The sequence below is a fragment of the Bufo bufo genome, chromosome 1 (assembly GCF_905171765.1).
Source record: "Bufo bufo chromosome 1, aBufBuf1.1, whole genome shotgun sequence".
Taxonomy (NCBI): Eukaryota; Metazoa; Chordata; class Amphibia; order Anura; family Bufonidae; genus Bufo; species Bufo bufo.
In genome coordinates this window covers 806,397,568-806,418,873 of record NC_053389.1, presented here as the reverse complement: position 1 = coordinate 806,418,873, position 21,306 = coordinate 806,397,568, and the positions used below count along the sequence as shown (strand labels likewise).

Here is a 21,306-nt window from a genome sequence, read left to right as displayed (position 1 = left end):
GCCTTGAGCTGCAGCAGAAAAGACACTCGCCTTGAGCTGCAGCAGAAAAGACACTCGCCTTGAGCTGCAGCAGAAAAGACACTCGCCTTGAGCTGCAGCAGAAAAGACACTCGCCTTGAGCTGCAGCAGAAAAGACACTCGCCTTGAGCTGCAGCAGAAAAGACACTCGCCTTGAGCTGCAGCAGAAAAGACACTCGCCTTGAGCTGCAGCAGAAAAGACACGCCCCCAGAGCTGCAGCAGAAAAGACACGCCCCCAGAGCTGCAGCAGAAAAGACACGCCCCCTGAGCTGCAGTAGAAAAGACACGCCCCCTGAGCTGCAGTAGAAAAGACACGCCCCCTGAGCTGCAGTAGAAAAGACACGCCCCCTGAGCTGCAGCAGAAAAGACACTCGCCTTGAGCTGCAGCAGAAAAGACACTCGCCTTGAGCTGCAGCAGAAAAGACACTCGCCTTGAGCTGCAGCAGAAAAGACACTCGCCTTGAGCTGCAGCAGAAAAGACACTCGCCTTGAGCTGCAGCAGAAAAGACACACCCCCTGAGCTGCAGCATTAGACACACCCCCTGAGCTGCAGCAGAAAAGACACTCCCCTGAGCTGCAGCAGAAAAGACACTCCCCTGAGCTGCAGCAGAAAAGACACTCCCCTGAGCTGCAGCAGAAAAGACACACACCCCTGAGCTGCAGCAGAAAAGACACACCCCCTGAGCTGCAGCAGACAAGACACACCCCCTGAGCTGCAGCAGAAAAGACACACACCCCTGAGCTGCAGCAGAAAAGACACTCCCCTGAGCTGCAGCAGACAAGACACACCCCCTGAGCTGCAGCAGAAAAGACACTCCCCTGAGCTGCAGCAGACAAGACACACCCCCTGAGCTGCAGCAGAAAAGACACTCCCCTGAGCTGCAGCAGACAAGACACACCCCCTGAGCTGCAGCAGAAAAGACACTCCCCCTGAGTTGTCAGCTTGGTATAAATCTAGCAGAGCAATAAATGAGGAGATCTCTAGATCCATGTGAGGTACAGGGCTGGTTCTAGCTTTGTTAGAAAGAGATGGTCATGTCCTATATGATGTCAATCTTTCAGTATCTTTCGCTCTTTGATATGCTTTATGTAATACTTTTTTTGGATATCCTCTTGCCAAAAATCTTTTGTATAGCAGTGTGCTTTCTCGCTCAAAGGCTTCACTGCTTGAGCCATTTCTTCTTGCTCGTAGGTAGATCTTGCACACTGGTTGGTTGCTGAAGCTGGTGTCCCATAAATGCTCAACTGGGGATAAATCTAGTGACTGAGCAGCCAAGGAAGTGTTGTAATGTGGAGGAGACATTCCTGGGAAACCCTTGCTGTATGTGGGCGAGCATTATCCTGCTGAAAATGTCAGTTGGAAGTGGTGCCATGAGAGGAACACATGTGGCCGCAGGATCTCCTCCACATATCACTGAGCCGTTATGGTCTATCGCAGTGATGGCGAACCTTTTAGAGACCGAGTGCCCAAACTGCAACCCAAAACCCATTATTTATCGCACAGTGCCAACACGGCAATATAACCTGAATACTACAGTCCAATATAGTATATCTTCTATGTACTTTATCATTTAGAAAAGAAAAGAAGCAGCACTCCAGATGAAATATAAACGGGTGCAAAAAAGTCCTCCTTATAAGACCTGTGACCAAGGTCCAAATTGTAGACACAAAGCAAAAAACGAAGGCAGCACTCCAATTAGTGAAGAAAGTGGAAGGTTTATTCACCCAACCAGCAGCAACGTTTCAGCTCTCTCTATGGAGCCTTTGTCCAGCTGAGTAACATGTGCATAGTGACATACATAAGTAGTGACAGTGATTGACATAATTACAAATCAATTCAAATTGTCATAAGCACAAATATGATGAATATACAGAATACAGTCATATAAGGGATATAATTCATCCATGCGACTAGTGTACATATAATAGCGAATACGTGCATACATAAAATTACATAGTATAATTCATATTGTGTACAATATACCCCACTCTTGCATAATTGATAATTATTACAGCAGTGAAAAAGGTGTGTGAATAAAAAAGTTGATTAAAAACCTTTGAATGGATCGGAGCAGGCTGAAGCAACATGGTGGAAACTGCTGGCGTCCGGAAGCAGCAACGGCGCATGCGTCGCACTGTCTGTTATGGCGAGACTTGTACTGAGGCTGAATATCATTACCGACCATAACCAAGATGGCCACTATGGGAACAACCTGTTAGGGCGCATGCGCAACGCAGCATTATCGCCCATCCAGCTTAACATAGCATTAATGTATATAGGCATATACCGCAATGTTCAGCAGAGAAGCCGATCCATAAAACGGGGGCCGGCGGTTCAATGCCAGTCACCGTCAGGACATTCGTCTCGACAGGGGGGCGTGGCTGTCATACCAACTCCACCCCGTAATTCAGATATATCGGCGCATCCGCTCCAAAGCGCTCATAACTGTCATGTAGCGACCAATCCAAATTAAGAATCAATCACAACAGACTGTAAGAGCGCAAGGATTCAATGCATCGGTAAACTTGTCAAAGTGAAAATATATCACTTCAGCGGAAATTTCGGCACTTATAGATCTGGCTTCGGACCGCAGCCTCACCATCAAGTCTGCCGACAAAGGTGGTGGGGTTGTGGTCATGGACACCGGATCCTATGTGGCTGAAATTAGGGAGCAATTGGCTGATACTAAGGTTTATGAGAGGATCTATAATGATCCGAAGTTTGTGCTACTGAGAGAGCTTAAGGATCTTCTGATTGGAGCACAAGCAAAAGGTGTAATTGATGACAATATTTTTTCATTTCTGTACTGTGACAAGCCGACTACGCCCATTTTATATACTTTACCGAAAATACACAAATCTCTGACTCCACCCCCGGGACGTCCTATCGTCTCGGGTATGGACTCATTGTTTTGTAAAGTAGCTATCTTTCTTGACAAAATCTTGCGCCCTTATGCAGTAGCATCACGTTCCCATATTAGAGATACCAATGACTTCTTAACCAAGATTGCAGATCTGACTATACCTAAGGGGGCACTATTGGCTTCATTCGATGTGGTAAGCCTTTATACCTCTATAGAACACGAGTTAGGCATACGAGTCATTGAACAGATTCTAGAAAGGACACAATACAGTAGTGACTGTCAACAGTTCTTGAGCTCCCTACTCAGGTTCATCCTGACCAGGAATTATTTCCTATTCCAGGATGAGTGGGGTATATTGTACACAATATGAATTATACTATGTAATTTTATGTATGCACGTATTCGCTATTATATGTACACTAGTCGCATGGATGAATTATATCCCTTATATGACTGTATTCTGTATATTCATCATATTTGTGCTTATGACAATTTGAATTGATTTGTAATTATGTCAATCACTGTCACTACTTATGTATGTCACTATGCACATGTTACTCAGCTGGACAAAGGCTCCATAGAGAGAGCTGAAACGTTGCTGCTGGTTGGGTGAATAAACCTTTCACTTTCTTCACTAATTGGAGTGCTGCCTTCGTTTTTTGCTTTGTGTCTACTTTATCATTTAGCTATAATAGCCGCCTGCATTCAGTGCGCTGCCTGTGCTGTTAATAGTGCGCCCTGTGCTGATGAATGGCAGGAAAAGTCTAAGGCATATTGGTACACCATAGACTTTTTCCAGGGTGCGAGTGCCCACCCGTGCCATAGGTTCGCCACCACTGGTCTATCGTATCACTACTAGAGGTGACTGACTGTCATACGTGATGGCTCCCCAGATCATCACACGTGATGACAGATGCCAATGACATTTGTCACCCAGAGGCTTTTTTCAAATCCGACCGGTGTCACTTTATGTTGTAATAACATTGGAAAGCTTTTACTTATCCAAGCCGTTCTGAGATTGTTATCTTATGACACAGACATTTACTAAAGTGTTTACACCATTATTGTGGCATAAAAATCAAACTATGGCACACAAAATCTGCGTAATAATTTGCTACTTTTTGATCTTTTGGCATCTGCCTCTTAATAAGTTAATCACCTCTCACGCCAGTGCAGGGAGATCAAGATTGGCATGTGGGCATATCATTCTTGATAAATGCCCCTCATTGTACTTTATGTTACTGATACAGGTCGGTTGAAATTTTGTTTTCATTTATAAAAATATCCCAAATTTTGTAAAAATGTATAAAAATTTGTAATTTTCCAAATCTGAATTTCTCTACATTTAAGACAGGTAGTAATAGCTCACAAAATAGTCACTAATTATTATTTACCACATCCTCTTTGTGCAGGCGTCACTGTTCAATCATACTTCTATTTTCTGGAGATGTTACAGGGCTTAGAAGTTTAGCAGCTATCATCTAAAGATGATCAAGAAAATTTCCAAATCCTATTTTTAGGGACCAATTCAGTTCTGAAGGCCTATATATTAAGAAACCCCCCAAAAATCAATTTACCCTCCATGTATTCAAGTAGCATTTAAGAAGTTTGTTAACCCTTTAGGAGTTTTACAGGAATTGATGCTAAATGGAGGTGAAGTTTAAAAATGTAGCAGGTCTGCAATTTTCAGGTACAGATCGCCAATAGAGAGTCCAGCCCCAGTACACAAAACACAGACAGGCATACTTACCTGCCTTCATCTGTGTTGTTCACCCATCTGATATGTACCAGCGGTGCCACCTCTTCAGTCCCTGGCACAAGTGACAGGGACTGGGTTGGAGGGCGGAATGTAAGAATTAGTCTTACCGGTAATGATATTTCCAGGAGTCCGACATGACAGCACTACATGGAGGTTGTCTCCCCCGCCCACTATTGGGACAGGAACAGAGAGAGGTTAAAAGCTCCCCCCCCCCCCCCCCCACCTTCACCAGTGTTTTATAGATTATCACACAATAATGGGTATCGTAATACAAAAGAAAAATACTCTAAACATTAGGGAGGGAACTACCAGTGCGGTCATGTCGGACTCCTGGAAATATCATTACCGGTAAGACTAATTCTTACTTTCCAGGACGTCCTCCATGACAGCACTACATGGAGTAGGAATACCAAATTAAATCCAAAACTAGGGAGGGACCGCAGCCTGAAGAACTTTACGTCCCAGACACATTAATTCCCAGACACATTTAATCTGTAATGCGTACAAAAGGTCTGGGAACTTGCCCAGGTGGCTGCCTTACATATCTGGTCAATAGAAGCATTTGCATGTTCGGCCCATGAAGCAGAGACTGCTCTCGTTGAATGAGCCCTAACGTCTTGAGGACAGGGAAGTCCTTGGCCCTGATAGGCCTCTTTAATGAGCGTTTTAATCCATCTTGCTAATGTCGCTTTAGAAGCCTTCTTGCCCTTGTTGCGGCCTGAAAACTGAATAAACAGATTTGAGTCCAATCTGAAGGTACTAGTAACTTCTAGGTAGAAAAGGAGAGAACGTCTAACGTCTAGAAGATGGAACTCCTTCTCGCTTTCGGTCTTCGGATCTGTATAGAAGGTTGGTAGTACTATCTTCTGATTACGGTGGAAGGAAGAAACCACCTTAGGTATAAAGGATGGGTCTAACCTTAGTATGACTCTATCCTCGCAAATCGTAAGGTATGGCTCACGGATAGTAAGGGCTTGGATTTCTCCTAGCCAACGGGCTGATGTGATAGCTACTAGAAACATCATCTTTAGGGTTACGTTTCTTAAGCTGCTCTCATGTAAGGGTTCAAAGGGCGGTTTTGTTAGGGCATTAAGAACTAGCGACAGATCCCAAGGTGGGACCAGGGATCTTAATGTTGGTCTAATCCACGTAGTTGCCTTTAAAAACCTGTTTACCCATCGATTCTCTGAAAGGGAGTAATTCAAAAACCAACTTAAGGCTGCAGTCTGAACCTTAAGGGTACTGGGTTTAAGGCCCATGTTGAACCCTTCCTGGAGGAAATCAAGAATATCTCCTAGACTCGGGAGTAGAGGATCTTTCTCTCTCAGTGTCATCCAGGAGCAGAATCTTTTCCAGATTTTATTATAAATTGCTGATGTCACCTGTTTATGGCTTCTCTGAATGGTGGATATTACTCCGTCTGAGAATCCCTGTAATTTTAACAAGTCCCTTTCAGAAGCCACGCCGATAATTTCAGCCTGGATACTTCCGGATTCCAGATTGGACCCTGATGCAACAGGTCTGGCCTGAGAGGGAGAGGGATCGGTTTCTCCTGACTTAGCGAGGACAGAACCGGGAACCAGGCTTGTTTTGGCCAAAAGGGAGCTATGAAGATCACTCTGGATGATTCCCTGCTGATCTTCCTCAGAGCTATTGAGATCAGAGGGAAAGGAGGAAACGCATAGGCTAGCTTCATGTCCCAGGGCTGGGATAAGGCGTCTACTGCTGTGGGATGATCGGCTTGATTTCAGGAGAAGAAGGAGGCTGTTTGAGCATTCTCCCTTGATGCAAAGAGATCTATCTCTGGGTACCCACCAAGTTGATGTCAGCTCTAGAAACACCTGTCTGTTTAGAGTCCATTCGTTTGGATCTATAAAATGTCTGCTGAGGAAATCGGCCGACTGGTTTCTTAAACCCTGTAGGTGTACCGCTGAGATTGACAGCACATTCTCCTCTGCCCAGGAGAAGATCTTGTTTGTCAAATTCTGAAGGAGAGGATATTTTGTTCCCCCTTGATGTTTGAGGAAGGAGACCGCTGTCGTATTGTCTGATAGGATTCTTATATTCTGTCCGCTCAGAAGATCTTGACTTTGTCTGAGTGTCTCCCACACAGCCTGAAGCTCTCTGAAATTTGAAGATCTGTTTCTTATTGGTCTGGTTCCAGGTTCCCTGGAAGTAGTAGATTCCAACCTTTGCACCCCATCCTTGTTGGCTGGCATCTGTCGTCACCACAGTGTATGGGCTTAGATCCCAGGCGACTCCTCCTGATAGATTGCTTGAAATTTGCCACCAATCCAGAGATCTCCGTGCATTCTCCTTTATAGGGATTTTCCGATCTATGGAACGATGGTCTCCATCCCAGACCGCTAGAATCATTTTCTGTAGGATTCTTGTGTGATGTTGACTCCACGGCACCATGAATATACAAGATGTCATTAGGCCGGGAATGCTCATGGCCTCTCTGATGGTGCACACGGATTTCTTCTGAAACGCTTTCAATTTTTTGACAAGGTTCTGCTGTTTCTGAACTGGAAGAAAAGACCTCTGTAGATTTGAGTCTAGCATCGTTCCAAGAAAAATCTTTCTGGTTTCTGGTACTAGGTCAGATTTTTCCCAATTTATGATCCAGCCTAGGTCTTGTAGGAGGGAAATTGTCATCCGTGTTTGCTCCGTTAGTACTATCGCCGAATCCGCGGTAAGGAGGAGGTCGTCTAAATAAGGTACAATCTTTATTCCCTTTAGTCTGACGATGGCTACTATCTCTATTACCAGCTTTGTAAATACCTGAGGGGCTGTTGATATCCCAAAGGGCAGGCATTGAAACTGATAATGATTTATTTTCCCCGCTTCTCTTACTGCGAACCTTAGGAACTTTTGGTGGTCTGGATGTATTGACACATGGTAGTAAGCATCTTTTAAGTCCAAGGTGCACATTACCGCTTCCTGAGAAATGAGGGGTGTCGTTGATCTTATTGATTCCATTTTGAAGCGGCGATACTTTATAAAGACGTTTAGGGGTTTTAGGTTGATTATGGTTCTGAAAGAACCATCTGGTTTTTTGACCAGGAATAATCTTGAATAGTAGCCCCTGCCTTCCTGATCTACCGGGACGCGGGTCACTGCTCCTAGGTTCCTTAATTTCGCAACGTCTTTTAAGAGGTTTTCTTGTGACGTACCTTCTCCCTACCCTGTCAGCACAAAACTTTGTTGCGGAGCCAATATAAATTCTATCTTGTATCCTTCTTGAATAATCTGGAGCACCCATGGGTTTTGAGTTATTTGGCTCCATGCTGGGAGAAAGGATTTTAATCTCCCCCCGACTGGCCTGGCGTCATTGTTTGTCCTGGGAAGCGTTGGGGTTAAGCAGAAATCCTCTGCCCTTACCCCCTTTTGGATAGGACAATCTACCCGACTTTCCTTTATCTTTATACGTTTGGTTCTTTGGCTGGAATTTTTTACGAAACCCTATTTTCTTATCAGAGGCTTTCTCAAGGATTTTATCCAGGCTAGGCCCAAACACATATGATCCTGAAAATGGAATTGCACATAATTTATTTTTTGAAGTAAGATCGCCAGACCAGTTTTTCAACCACAGAGCTCTCCTTGCGGTGTTCAGAAGGGCCCCACTTTTAGCTGCGAACCTGACTGACTCAGCCGAGGCGTCCGCTGTAAAGGCAGTTGCCATTTTTAGGAGCGGGATAGTCTCCAAGATGTCTTCCCTGGGGGTTCCCATTGACAGATGGTTCTCCAGCTGAGATAACCACATTGATAGGGATCTAGCCACTGATGTGGCTGCCACGTTGGTTGAAATCAGCGCCGCAGAAGCCTCCCAAGATTTTCTCAGAAGACCATCAGCCTTGCAGTCCATGTGGTCTTTCAGCTGGGAAGAGTCCTCAAATGGGATCGCTGTTTTTTTAGCTACCCTGGCGACTGGGGCGTCTATTTTAGGGATTTCTTCACATAATTTTTTATCCTCCTTGTCAAAGGATAAGCGACTTTTAAATTTCCTAGGAATAAAAAGCCTCTTCTCTACATCTTCCCACTCATCCAAGATCATTTGCTTTAGACTGGAATTCAAGGGAAAAACCTCTCTCTTCTTTGTTATTAGGCCAGCAAACATTTCCTCCTGAATGGATCTCTTTGTCGGTTCGTCCGAGATATCCATGGTCTGCCTAGCAGCAGTCAGGAGGGAATCCATGTCCTCAATTGAGAAACAATATTTACGCTCGTGAGATGAGGAAGGCAAGGACTCTTCCTCTACCACTTCTTCCGAATATTCCACCTCTATAACCTCCGGGTCTGACTCTAAGACTTCTCTAGGTCTTTTTATCCCGGTGGTTTGCTCAGCCACCTTAGGCGTTATCAGAGAGGAAACTGAAGCTTTAACTTCTTCTTTAATGATGGCCCTCAGGTCCGTTAATAGGGACGGCTGTTCCTCTTTCAACATTTTACTAATACAGTCTGCACAAAGCTTTTTTGTATATGAGTCCTGAAGTCTCTTGCTGCAGATAGCACATCTTTTAGGCTTCTTTTTACTTTCCACTTTGAGGGTAGAATCTTTTTCTCCCTAAGAGACATGATGATAGAAGGGCAGGCTATAATGCATTGCTACACCTATCCTTATACCCCCATTGTAGTGCTGGGTACTCATATGTCCTTGGGCAGGAGGGTCTTGGGACTGCTCTCTCATACTGGATGAATCCATAACTGAGGGACTCCCACTTAGCTCAACCAGACTTTAAATGCCACTGGCACTTACCCCTCCTGTCGTGGATGCTCCTCCCATTCCATTTCCAGTCCTTCCTAGGAAATCCGGATGGGACGCGAGGCCGGAATGCCAGGCATCCAGCGTCCCTCGACGTGGGGATCGATCGCAGGGCGCCGCCATGCTGGATCCGGGATCGGAGGTTACGCGCATTCCCTTCCCGGCGTCTCTACATCACTTCCGGCTCAGCGCAGAAGGCGGGAAGTGACAGAAGACGCTCCGACTCTGCAATCTCCCCTGGAGGAGGCATCCTGCAGCCCAGAGCCCCAGCGGGGTTGCGGCTACCGTTCCCCAGCCCCTAGGATCCCCAGCAGTGAGCCGCATGACCCACAGGTACTGGAGGGGCTGGGAGGCTAAGGGACCCCAGCTTAAGGGTTTTAGCCAGGCGAAAAAATAAGCAAGAAAAGAAAATTTTTTAAAAGGTCCAAAGAGAGACCTTCTCTCTGCCCCGTCCATTATTGGGACAGGAAAAACACTGGTGAAGGTGTGGGGGGGGGGGGGGGGGGGGGGGGAAGCTTTTAACCTCTCTCTGTTCCTGTCCCAATAGTGGGCGGGGGAGACAACCTCCATGTAGTGCTGTCATGGAGGACGTCCTGGAAATAGGTGGTCCCATGGCTGGGGGGAGCAGGAAGGTCAAGCCCTCCTTGTCCGCTTTGTCTTCTTGTGGGGGGCAGAGCGGTGGAATAAGAGTCACTGGTCAGTCCCCCCAGGGATGCAGAGCTCTTAATAGCCCTGGACTATCAACCTAAAAGAGAAGAAAAAAATATAAATAAAAATGAACAACAGCCACCAGGGGGTCTGCCTCCTACGACACTAAGCTAAAAACTGAAGGCTCTCTCCAGGCCGGAGGGGGTATAGCTGGCGGGGGAGGAGCTAACAGTTTTCAGCCTAGTGTCGCCTCCTAGTGGCAGCAAGCAGCTATACCCATGGTCTGTGTCCCCCAATGATATAAGCGAGAAATGGGGCATATCGTTAGGATATGCCATAATTGTCTGATAGGTGCAGCTCCCACCTCTGGTACCCACACCTACACCGAGAACAGAGCGGGGAAGGAGGCGGAGGGCGCACTGCGCATGTGCCCTCCGTTTATTTCTAAGGGGCCCCCGAAAATAGCAGAGTACTAGCTCGGCTATTTCCGTCGGCCCCACAGAAATAAATTAAAGCGGTGGCAGAGCAAGCAAGAGCAGAGCAAGAACGGAGTGCTTGCTCTGCCACCGCTTTCTTTTATTTCTGTGGGGCCGACGGAATTGGCCTAGCTAGTACTCGGCTATTTTCGGGGGCCCCATAGAAATAAACGGAGGGACCTGCACCTATGAGACAATGGGGGCATATCCAAGCGATATTCCCCCATTGTCTGTGATAGGAATACCCCTTTAAGGTAAGATGAATGCATGGGCCAAGTACCAGGTAGAGTTGTGGGGCAACAACAAGGGAAGCCAGATGGGCAAGAGAATAAATCTGTACACTACGGAGACAACTTAGGAGAAGCCCAAGATCCAACCTGTGCTGGGGAGGAAAAAAGAAAACCTAGACAAGAAAAAAAGGAAACAGGAGAAAAGGAGACTTTTGTATTACTTACCAGTAAAGTCTCTTTCTCGCTCTTCCTTGGGGGACACAGGAAACCATGGGTATAGCTCTGCTCCCTAGGAGGTGTGACACTAAGTGAAAGCTGTAAGCCCCTCCTCCATCAGCTATACCCTTCAGCCTGGAGAAGAGACTGCCAGTTGCGTGTCCAAGTAGTGAAAGATAACCACCAACCGGAAAAAGAACTGTCGAGCCCCAACGGGGGCAACCAAGCCGGAACCACAACTGTAACCCAAATGAAGGGCGGGTGCTGTGTCCCCCAAGGAAGAGCGAGAAAGAGACTTTACTGGTAAGTAATACAAAAGTCTCCTTTTCTCGCCCATATTCCTTGGGGGACACAGGAAACCATGGGACGTTCCAGAGCAGTCCCAGAAGGGAGGGACCAGAACAAACTCAACCAACACCAGAGGCATCAATCAACTGCCGCCTGCAACACCAGACGGCCTAAAGCAGCGTCAGCCGACGCATGAGTATGCACCCTGTAGAACTTGGTGAAGGTGTGCAAGGAGGACCAAGTGGCCGCCTTGCAAATCTGCTCCGTAGAAGCCCGATTCCTCTGAGCCCAGGAAGCCCCGACCGCTCTAGTGGAGTGAGCGGTAACACCAAGGGGCGGAACCTTGCCCTTGGCGAGATAAGCCTCAGTAACAGCCATCTTGACAAAACGGGCGATAGCAATTTTGGATGCCGCCATCCCTCTGCGCGACCCCTCCGGGACCACAAAGAGCGAGTCAGTAAGCCTGAAAGAGCTGGCTACTTCCAGGTAAATCTTGAGCGCCCTGACAACGTCCAGGCGATGAAGCTTCCTCTCCCGCGGGTGGGAAGGGGAAGGACACAAAGAGGGGAGAACGATGTCCTCGTTCAGATGAAAGGCGGAGACCACCTTAGGAAGGAAGGAAGGGACCGGACGAAGAACCACCTTGTCCTGGTGGAACAATAGGAAAGGTTCCAGACAGGAGAGTGCAGCCAATTCGGACACCCTCCGAAGAGAGGTGACGGCTACAAGGAAAATAACCTTGCAGGACAGAAGTCGCAAGGAAACCGTCCGCAGAGGCTCGAAAGGGGAAGCCTGGAGCGCTGAAAGAACCAGGTTCAGGTCCCAGGGCGGTACCGGAGGACGGTACGGGGGAACCGCGTGAGCCACGCCCTGAAGGAAGGTCTTGACAGGACCAAGGGGGGCCAGTGGGCGCTGAAACAAAATGGACAGCGCAGACACCTGACCCTTCAAAGAACTAAGGCCCAGACCTTGGGCCAGTCCGCTCTGCAGGAAGGACAAAACGGTGGGGAGAGAAAAGCGGAGCGGAGGAATCCCCAGATCGGCACAGAACCCCAAAAAGGTCCTCCAGGTCCTATAATAGATCCTAGAAGAGGACGGCTTACGGGCGCGGATCATAGTGCGGACGACGTCCGCAGAAAAACCCCTACGTGTCAGGACGGTGATCTCAACAACCACGCCGTCAAACGTAGGGACCCTAAACGGGGGTGGAAGATCGGTCCCTGAGAGAGAAGATCTTCCCTGGCGGGCAGCGGCCAGGGCGCGTCTGCCAGGAGCAGCATGAGGTCGGCATACCAAGACCGGCGGGGCCAGTCCGGAGCGACCAGAATCACCGAGACGCCTTCCGCCGCGATCTTCCGAAGGACCTTGGGCAGGAGAGGGATGGGAGGGAATATGTATGGGCGCGCGAAGCCTCGCCAAGGAAGAACGAGGGCGTCGGCTCCGCAAGCTCCCGGATCCCTGGCCCTGGACAGATAGGCAGGGACCTTGTGATTGAATTTTGAGGCCATGAGGTCCACGTCCGGTATGCCCCAACGAAGGCAAATGGCCTCGAATACCTCCGGGTGAAGAGACCACTCGCCGGGGTCGACGGTGGTGCGACTGAGGAAGTCCGCCGCCCAATTGTCCACCCCTGGAATAAAAATTGCAGATAGGGCCGGGACGTGGGCTTCCGCCCAACGGAGAATGCTGGTGACCTCCCGCATTGCTGCAGCGCTGCGAGTGCCCCCCCTGGTGGTTTATGTACGCCACAGCCGTGGCGTTGTCCGATTGTACACGAACAGGATGACCCTTCAGCAGATGAGTCCAGTGTCGTAGAGACAGAAGGGCCGCTCTCAGCTCCAGGACATTGATCGAGAGTTTGGACTCCGATGGAGACCAAATGCCCTGGACGGATCGGGGAGGAAACACGCCTCCCCAGCCCAAGAGACTGGCATCGGTTGTAACCACCAACCAGTTGAGTGGCAGAAAGGACCTGCCCAGAAGAGGGGACTGTAACCACCAGCGGAGAGATGACCGCACCGGAGGCGATAGATGGAAGGGATGATCCAGAGACTCCGGCTATTTGTCCCAGGAGGAGATGATCGCCCGTTGGAGAGGGCGGGAGTGAAACTGCGCAAATGGGATCGCTTCGAAGCAGGCGACCATCTGCCCCAAGACCCGCAAGCAGAAGCGGAAGGACGGTCGACGGTGGAGAAGGAGACCCCGAACCGCCCCACGGAGGATCAGACGTTTTTCCGAGGGAAGACGTACCTCCGCCGCTCCTGTGTCTAAAAGCATTCCCAGGAAGACTAGTTGTCTGGAGGGGGGAAGGGAGGACTTGGGGAAGTTGATGACCCAACCGAACCTCGCCAGAGTCTCTAGAGTGAGATCCACGCTGGCAACCGCTTGAGAAAGGGACGGAGCCTTGATGAGGATATCGTCCAAGTACGGTAGCAGAAAAACACCCCTGGAACGGAGTAAGGCCAAAACCGGGGCCAGGACCTTGGTGAACACCCGGGGGGCTGTTGCCAGCCCAAAGGGAAGGGCGACAAACTGGAAGTGGAGGTCCCCCACGGCGAATCGGAGGAAGCGATGGTGACACCGGGCTACCGGAACATGGAGGTAGGCATCCTGTATATCGATGGAAGACATGAAATCTCCCTGCTCCAGGGAAGCCACCGCGGAACGGAGGGACTACATCCGAAACCGTCGAAGGAGGAGAAAACGGTTGAGCTTTTTGAGGTCCAAAATGGGCCGCACCGAACCTCCCTTCTTGGGAACTACAAAGAGGTTCGAGTAGAACCCTTGGAACCTTTCCTCTAGAGGAACGGGGGTAATCACCCCCCTGTCCAGTAAGGCTTGAACGGCCGCGGAGAACGCAGCCGCGCTTTTCGGGTCCCGCGGCGGGCGGGAGCGAAAGAACCGATCTGGAGGGAAGGATGCAAATTCGATTTTGTATCCGGAGGACACAATTTCGAGGGCCCAGGCGTCGGAGACGTGAGCCATCCAGACGTCCCTGAAAAGGAGGAGCCGGCCCCCCACCTTCAGGCAGAGGACTGCTTTGCTGCGGGTGTGCGGGCAGCCTGCGGCTTGCGCCAGGAGGGCTGCGCCCGAAAAAAACGGCTTCCTGCGCTTGTCCTGGGGAGGAGCCGAAGCGGCAGCTGTGGTGGGAGCCCCAGAGGCCCTGCGGGAGGACCGAAAACGAGACGCACCAGGGCGTCCGCGGGGGGCGCCCCTGGCTTGGGGTTGAGGAAGATGGGTGCTTTTACCACCCGTGGCCTCCGAAATAAGTTCGTCTAGGCGGACCCCGAAAAGGCGGGAACCCGCAAACGGTAGCCCCGCCAAGGAACGTTTGGAGGCAGCGTCCGCTTTCCAAACCTTCAGCCAGAGCTCCCTCCTGACGGAAACTGCCAGGGCGGAGGAGCGTGCAATAAGGGCTCCCGCATCAAGGGAGGCCTCACAAACAAAATTCCCGGCCCGAATAATAAGTTGGGCCAAGGAACGTAGGTCCTGGATGGGGACGTCCGAGTCCAACTCCTGTTCCAGCTGCGCACCCCAAGCAGAGATTGCTTTCCCTGCCCAAGCAGAGGCAAAAACCGGTCTGAGAGCAGAACCGGAGGCAGCAAAAATGCCCTTGGAAAGGGTCTCCATGCGACGGTCCTCCGCTGACTGAAGAGAGGACCCGTCGGGAACAGGGATGGCCGTGTTCTTTGACAGCCGGGCCACAGGGGGGTCCACCTTGGGTGGGGAAGACCATGTGGCCACGACATCGGCTGGAAAAGGATAGCAAATGTCCAGCTTCTTGGGGTTGACAAAACGGGCGTCCGGGCGAGCCCAAGCCTTAGACACCACAGAGGAGAAATCAGAGTGGATTGGAAAGACTTTTGAGGCCTGCCTGGGTCTGATAAAGGAGACGCTAGCTGCGTCAGAGCTAGGGGGATCATCCTGCACCTTAAAGGTGTCACGAATATCAGAGATGAGTTGACCCATCGCTGAGGCTAGCTTGGACGGCAGGGCCGAGTCCATTTCCAAATCTGAAACCGCCAATTCACCTTCAGAGAGCGAATCCTTTGGAGAGGAGAGGCTCGTCTGGGTGCGCACGCGTGGCGGGGAGAGTGAGGCCTCAGAGGAGGAGGCTCGCTCTACTCTAATACGCTTCTGAGAGTGCCTAGCTCGGGAGGGGTCACTAAGAGAGAGTGAACCCGCTGCAGCGGCAGAAGCAGTGGACCCGGAGGGCGCAACAGTCAGAGAGGCATCCTGCGGGGTAGGTGGCCTGTCTATTAGGCGGCCCACGACATGAGAGAGGCTTTCCACGGCCTGGGACAGGGATCTAGCCCAGTCAGGCGGGTCAGAGGAAGCAGGGAGCGACACAGCGGGCGACTGAGGCTGCGGTGGAGCCCGGCATGCAGTACAGTGCGGATCAGACTGCCCCCGGGAAAAGGGTTCCCTACAAGCAGTACAGGCATGGTACCAAGGCTTGGCGACTGCAGAAGGGTCTGACATGGTGAAAAAAGATGCTGCACTTAAAGTGGGAGACCCCAAAGAAAAGTGGGCACGGAGGGGGTTAACAGTCCTACCAGACCCGGATGATGCAAGCGGCAGCGGTAAGGGGAACAGACTGAGTAGGCTGTGGAGGAGAGGCAGCAGCACGGAGATGACTGGCTTCAGGATCGCACGGCAGAGAGGATTCCACGCAGCACTGAGAAGTGGAGCCCGATGAAACCGGAAGTAGCGAAGCGCATGTAGGAAGCTCCGCGCCCCCTCTGCCGCGCTGAAGAAGAAGCAGAGCCGCGCGCGCGGCAAAATGATTTTAACCCCCAAGGTGATGAAGTGCCGGCCAAGATGAAATGGCGCCGTTCACGCCAAGTAAGCGGCCCCCGCCGCGCCTGGATGTGGCAGACTGCTTGCTTTTGCCTGCAGCCGTCCCCTGAAGGCAGCGTCCCTGCCAAGGACTTGCCCAGATAAACTCCCCTGCCCGGTATCGGTCCCGATATGCCCGGGGGGGGGCTGTCGATGTAGCAGTGGCCATGAGGGATGTAGCAGTGGCCATGGGGGATATAGCAGCGGCCATGGGGGATATAGCAGCGGCCATGGGGGATATAGCAGCGGCCATGGGGGATATAGCAGCGGTGGGAGGGAGGAAGGGGAGGCTGGAGCAGCCACTCTCACCATACGCTGTCTTCGCCCTCAGTCCATCCAGCGGGGGTCGCCCCTTCAGCTCCTGGCACCGCAGTGGCAGGAAGCCGGGGGAGGGACTTGGCGTGCGGGCGACCCTGAGCTGGCGGGACGCAGGGGAGCGAGGCTGCCCTGGTCCACCTTGTCTTCTGTGGGGGAGGCGGCAGTGCGGAATTACCGGCACTGGCGCAACTCAACCCCGGGAGAAACAGAGGGGTCTAATGCGCCTCTGTTGTCCCTGTAGGTAGAAAAAAAATCGAATTAAAAACAACAAATAACGCAAAAATAAAATAAATCATAGGAAAACAACCCTGCATAAGCAGGGGGTGTCTTGCCTCCTTGGACACTAAGCAAAAACTGGCAGTCTCTTCTCCAGGCTGAAGGGTATAGCTGATGGAGGAGGGGCTTACAGCTTTCACTTAGTGTCACGCCTCCTAGGGAGCAGAGCTATACCCATGGTTTCCTGTGTCCCCCAAGGAATATGGGCGAGAAAAATCGCTCTTTACACCAAGAGAAGGAAGACCAAGGGTTTGTGTATTACTGGCCTACACGACTCCAGACATATGGTCTCAATGGAAGAAGAAAAACTGGGCAGCTGTTTCTTCTTAATGGAACTTATAGGATTGCCATAAAAATGCATGTATTGTTCCTTAAAATCAATAAACAGAAATTTGCAAGGAATATATAGAAATAGAGAAGGGAGACCTTTCCAAGAAGTCAGATGTCTTCAGGCATTACCCAGCAAGAGATACCCTCTGTCACAGACTGCCTACAAATCCTAAGGAAAGAGGCAGAAGAGCAAGAACGTAGATTAAGGCTTCATTCACACGTCCGCAAATGGGTCCGCATCCGTTCCGCAATTTTGTGGAACGGGTGCGGACCCATTCATTTTCTATGGGGACGGAATGGATGCGGACAGCACATTGTGCTGTCAGCATCCGTATTTGCGGAGCACGGCCCCGATCTTCGGGTCCACAGCTCCGCAAAAGATAGAACATGTCCTATTCTTGTCCGCAGCTTGCGGACAATAATAGGCATTTCTATAGGGGTGCCGGGCGGGTGTGTTGCGGGTCCGCAACACACCACGGACGTGTGAATGGAGCCCAAGATGAACATATCACTGAAAACAACGAAGTCTCCACTGTCACCTGGGTCCAGAGTCGTCTGCTGAAAGCAACTGCTACAAAGTACAGCTCACAGAGATTTGGGCTAAAAATAGAACTATAATCCACAGCTCCAAAGAGAGGATGTAGTTAACTATGGCACTGGTAGACTGCAGGAGGCCTTGTCAGGGTAGACTGGACAGGAGGTCCATCTGAAGTGGTCTAGAGAGGAAGGCACTAGGAATGAATGGTCCTGGGGAATGGTAGAAGAGAGCTCCCGAGAGCGAGACCATATCAGTGTAGAAAAATTGGATGGTCCAGATTGGCTGATTGATACAAGATGTTAAAAATCATCCAAGAAGAGGGCAAGTGTGGTACTGAATGTATGGGTAATGTCCCTGCAGGAAGGATTACTAGCAATATGGAACTGCAAAGAGGATAAGCGGCGGATGGGGCCTAAGAAATGGGGCCTGGAAGGTCACTAAAGCTGTGGCCTCAATTAGTTACTCTGGCCAGGAAGGAGAGGGGGTAAAAAAAAAGCCTCCTTGCTACTAGGTGAGGGCCCTGGGAGTAAGTGTGCTTTTACCTCAACAGACTATCTGACTAATTTCTGTCCAATCAGACCAATTGTTGGTGTGTATAACAAAACATCTGCGTGTGTAAACAGCCATCTGACCAATGACTGGTCAGAAAATCTGTCAGATAATCTGTTGGTGTAAATGCACCGTATGGGAATGCGATAATACTTCCCTAATTACCCACCGGGAAAGGAGCAGGGGTGTTTGTGGTCAAATAGGTGAGAATATTTACCTAATCCCAAAGTACTCCTCCCATCATTATCCTCTTCTCTATAGCTTCCTCTGGGACCAGCAGGGTCACCCCTTTAGAGGCGGGCATGCAGCTGTGATAGTAAGCTAATGTGTGAAAGCAGACAAAATCAATGGGTGACCCCCCCATGGCTGGCGGGCAACAGGGAAGTTGGGCTGTTCTGTTCAACTATGTCTTCTTGGAGGAGGGTGGAACTATGAGGAAGGCTGACATCATCCGCCTCCGTGCTGGGGACAACCGGGAAGTGCAGCTAATTCACATCACGTTTTACTCCTACGTTTAACGTATACACATGACATATACATTAAATGGATGCCTCAGATGGAAGCCTTTGTCTCCACAAAAAAAAAAAAAAAAAAATTGTACACATCTACATATGCATTTTTTGCTGTACTCTGCAGGATGAATGTACATAGGGGGTCATTTATTAAGACCAGCAATTAGTTTAATTTTTTAAATAAAATATATAATTATATTTTTATTGTAATTTTCAATAAATAAAAAGGTAAATTAAATACAAGCCATAAAACAAAGCCCCATGGCTGGCGGGTGGATCCTCTGAAGTTATGAAGAGGCGCCGGCTCTCTACATAACTTCGGCACATCCAGCAGTCGTCTTAGGCCTCACGACCGTATGTATTTTGTGGTCCGCAAAAACGGTTCAGAATGCAATTCGGATGACGTCCGTGTGCATTCCATATTTTGCGGAACAGAACAGCTGGCCCCTAATATAACAGTCCTATCCTTGTCCATAATGCGGACTATAATAGGACATTTTTTTCAGGAAACTGAATGCACATGAAGTAAACTTCCATTTTTTTTCCCGCAGACCCATTGAAATGAATGGTTCCGCATAGGATCCGCAAAAAAAAAAACACGGAATGGACACGTGCAGCTTCCTAGCTGTCTTACATTTAGACCATCACCTTCTCCGCCCCCAATTTTAGACCTGGCTTGAACAGGGAGAAGTCATTGTGCCACCATCTGAGCGTATTTCAGTATAATAAATTACCCTCAGTGTACTACGCTTTTGCATCCTCTCCCCCCGCTTCCCAAACGTATATGTTAAACGTGGGACAAAAACTAGATGTGGACATCCATAGCCCTGTTTCCTGCCAAAAGGGGAAAAACAAACTAAAATAAAATAATAAATAAAAATAATTAAAATGATAAAAGCAGAGAATGCATAAGGGAGGTCTGTCTCCTACAGACATTAAGACAAAATTGATTAGTTTAGTGCCTGCAGGTTAATAACTGGTAGAAGGAGCTACACTTTTTTCTGCTTAGGGTTGCGTCCTTGTAGCAGCAGATATACAACAATCTGCGTCCCTCAATGACGTAAGCAAGCAATTACAGGGGTTTTCTGATCAGTATAGTATTGATGGGGGTTCAACACCCAGGACGCCCACTGATCAGCAGTTTGAGAAGGCACTGCTGCTCCTGTGAGCACAACCGGCTTCTCCGTGCTCACCAAGCACAGCAACGTACATTGTATAGCGGCTGTGCTTGGTATCGCAGCTCAGCCATTCTCACTTGAATAGGGCTGATCTGCACATAGGCCCTGTGACAGAGGCCATCACTGAGAGAAGGCAGCAGCATTACTGCAAGCGCTGCTGCCTTCTCGAACAGCTTTTTGGCGTGGGGTGCCGGGTATCGAACCCCCACCTAACAGATACTCATGACCTATCCTGAAGGTCATCAGTGTTAACGTCTTGGAAAATCCTTTTAATTTTAAAGAGCTGTCACCATGATCAAACCTTTAACCTAGCATACTGCCTGGTAGGGTTGATTATGACAAAAATTTGCCTTCTCTTTCTCTCTCTGCAATTGGTATTACGGTTGTAGGGAAACTCCTTTTTTTTGTTACATGCAAATGAGGTGCTCAGAGCACCACTTCACCTCCTCTACTCCCCCAATCTCCAGTCCTGAAATCTTACACATGCATTGGAGCAGTGAAGATCTCAGAGCAGTCATCCCCATTCTGAGATCTTCATAGCACGGGCGCTGATAATACAGCTGCCAGTATATGCGCAAGATTTCAGGACCCAGCATCAGAGCAGTGAGGATGTCTGCCCCTGTCAATCTCACTGAGTGAAGCAGTGATGTTACAAGCACCTCATTTGCAGATAATTAAAAATAAGAATTTCTCTGAAACAGTAACAGCGATTGCAGAGAGAAAGGGTCTGTGTAAGTCTTCATGATCATGTAGTACCTGGTTTAATAGACTTGATCACCGTGACCAATCTCTGTAAATAAACTGTTAGTACCAGGTGAGTCCACGCCCATCATAATCACCTCTGTCATCTTTCCGACAAGCGTCTCCAACCTCTCCGCTGATCTTTTCTCTGGACTTTTTGCCCGCTCCACATTAAACTGACGCTGGCTTGTGTCAAAGTGATGTTTTAGGTCCCTGGCTACTTTCACTAATGCTGTCATCAGTTTCATGGCTAAAGAATAGAAAATATTAGGGATGTTTAAGATCAAGTAAAAGTACAAATCAAGTGCAAGAACAGAAGGAGAGGTAGAAATCGAGAACATTCTTTAAATAAATGTGTTCTATGACAATTATCATCCCTCTTTCTACCTCCAGTAATATTCCTCAGTCAGTGTTCGCTCCCTTTCACACTGGCGTTTTGGTTTCCATTTCTGAGATCCGTCCAGGGCTCTCACTAGCGGTCCAAAACGGATCAGTTTTTGCCCTAATGCATTCTGAAGGGAAAAGGATCCGCTCAGAACGCATCAGTTCAGTCTCCATTCCACTTTGGAGACGGACACCAAAACGCTGCTTGCAGCGTTTTGGTGTCCGTCTGATGAAACTGAGCCAAACTGATCCGTCCTGGCACACAATGTAAGTCAATGGGGACGGATCAGTTTTCACTGACACAATCTGGCACAATAGAAAACGGATCTATCCTTCATTGACTTTCAATGGTGTTCAAGACTGATCCGTCTTGGCT

The 21,306-nt window shown here is 49.3% G+C and overlaps 1 protein-coding gene across 1 annotated transcript in view; it reads right to left on the bottom strand.

Annotated features, from left to right (window-relative positions):
• STAG3 (stromal antigen 3) overlaps positions 1 to 21,306 on the bottom strand; it is a 263,346-nt gene that overhangs the window by 124,105 nt on the left and 117,935 nt on the right. The window contains exon 8 of the mRNA XM_040415168.1: positions 20,645 to 20,796. Coding sequence (XP_040271102.1) covers positions 20,645 to 20,796 — 152 coding nt within the window. The remainder of the gene's footprint in view (positions 1 to 20,644; positions 20,797 to 21,306) is intronic.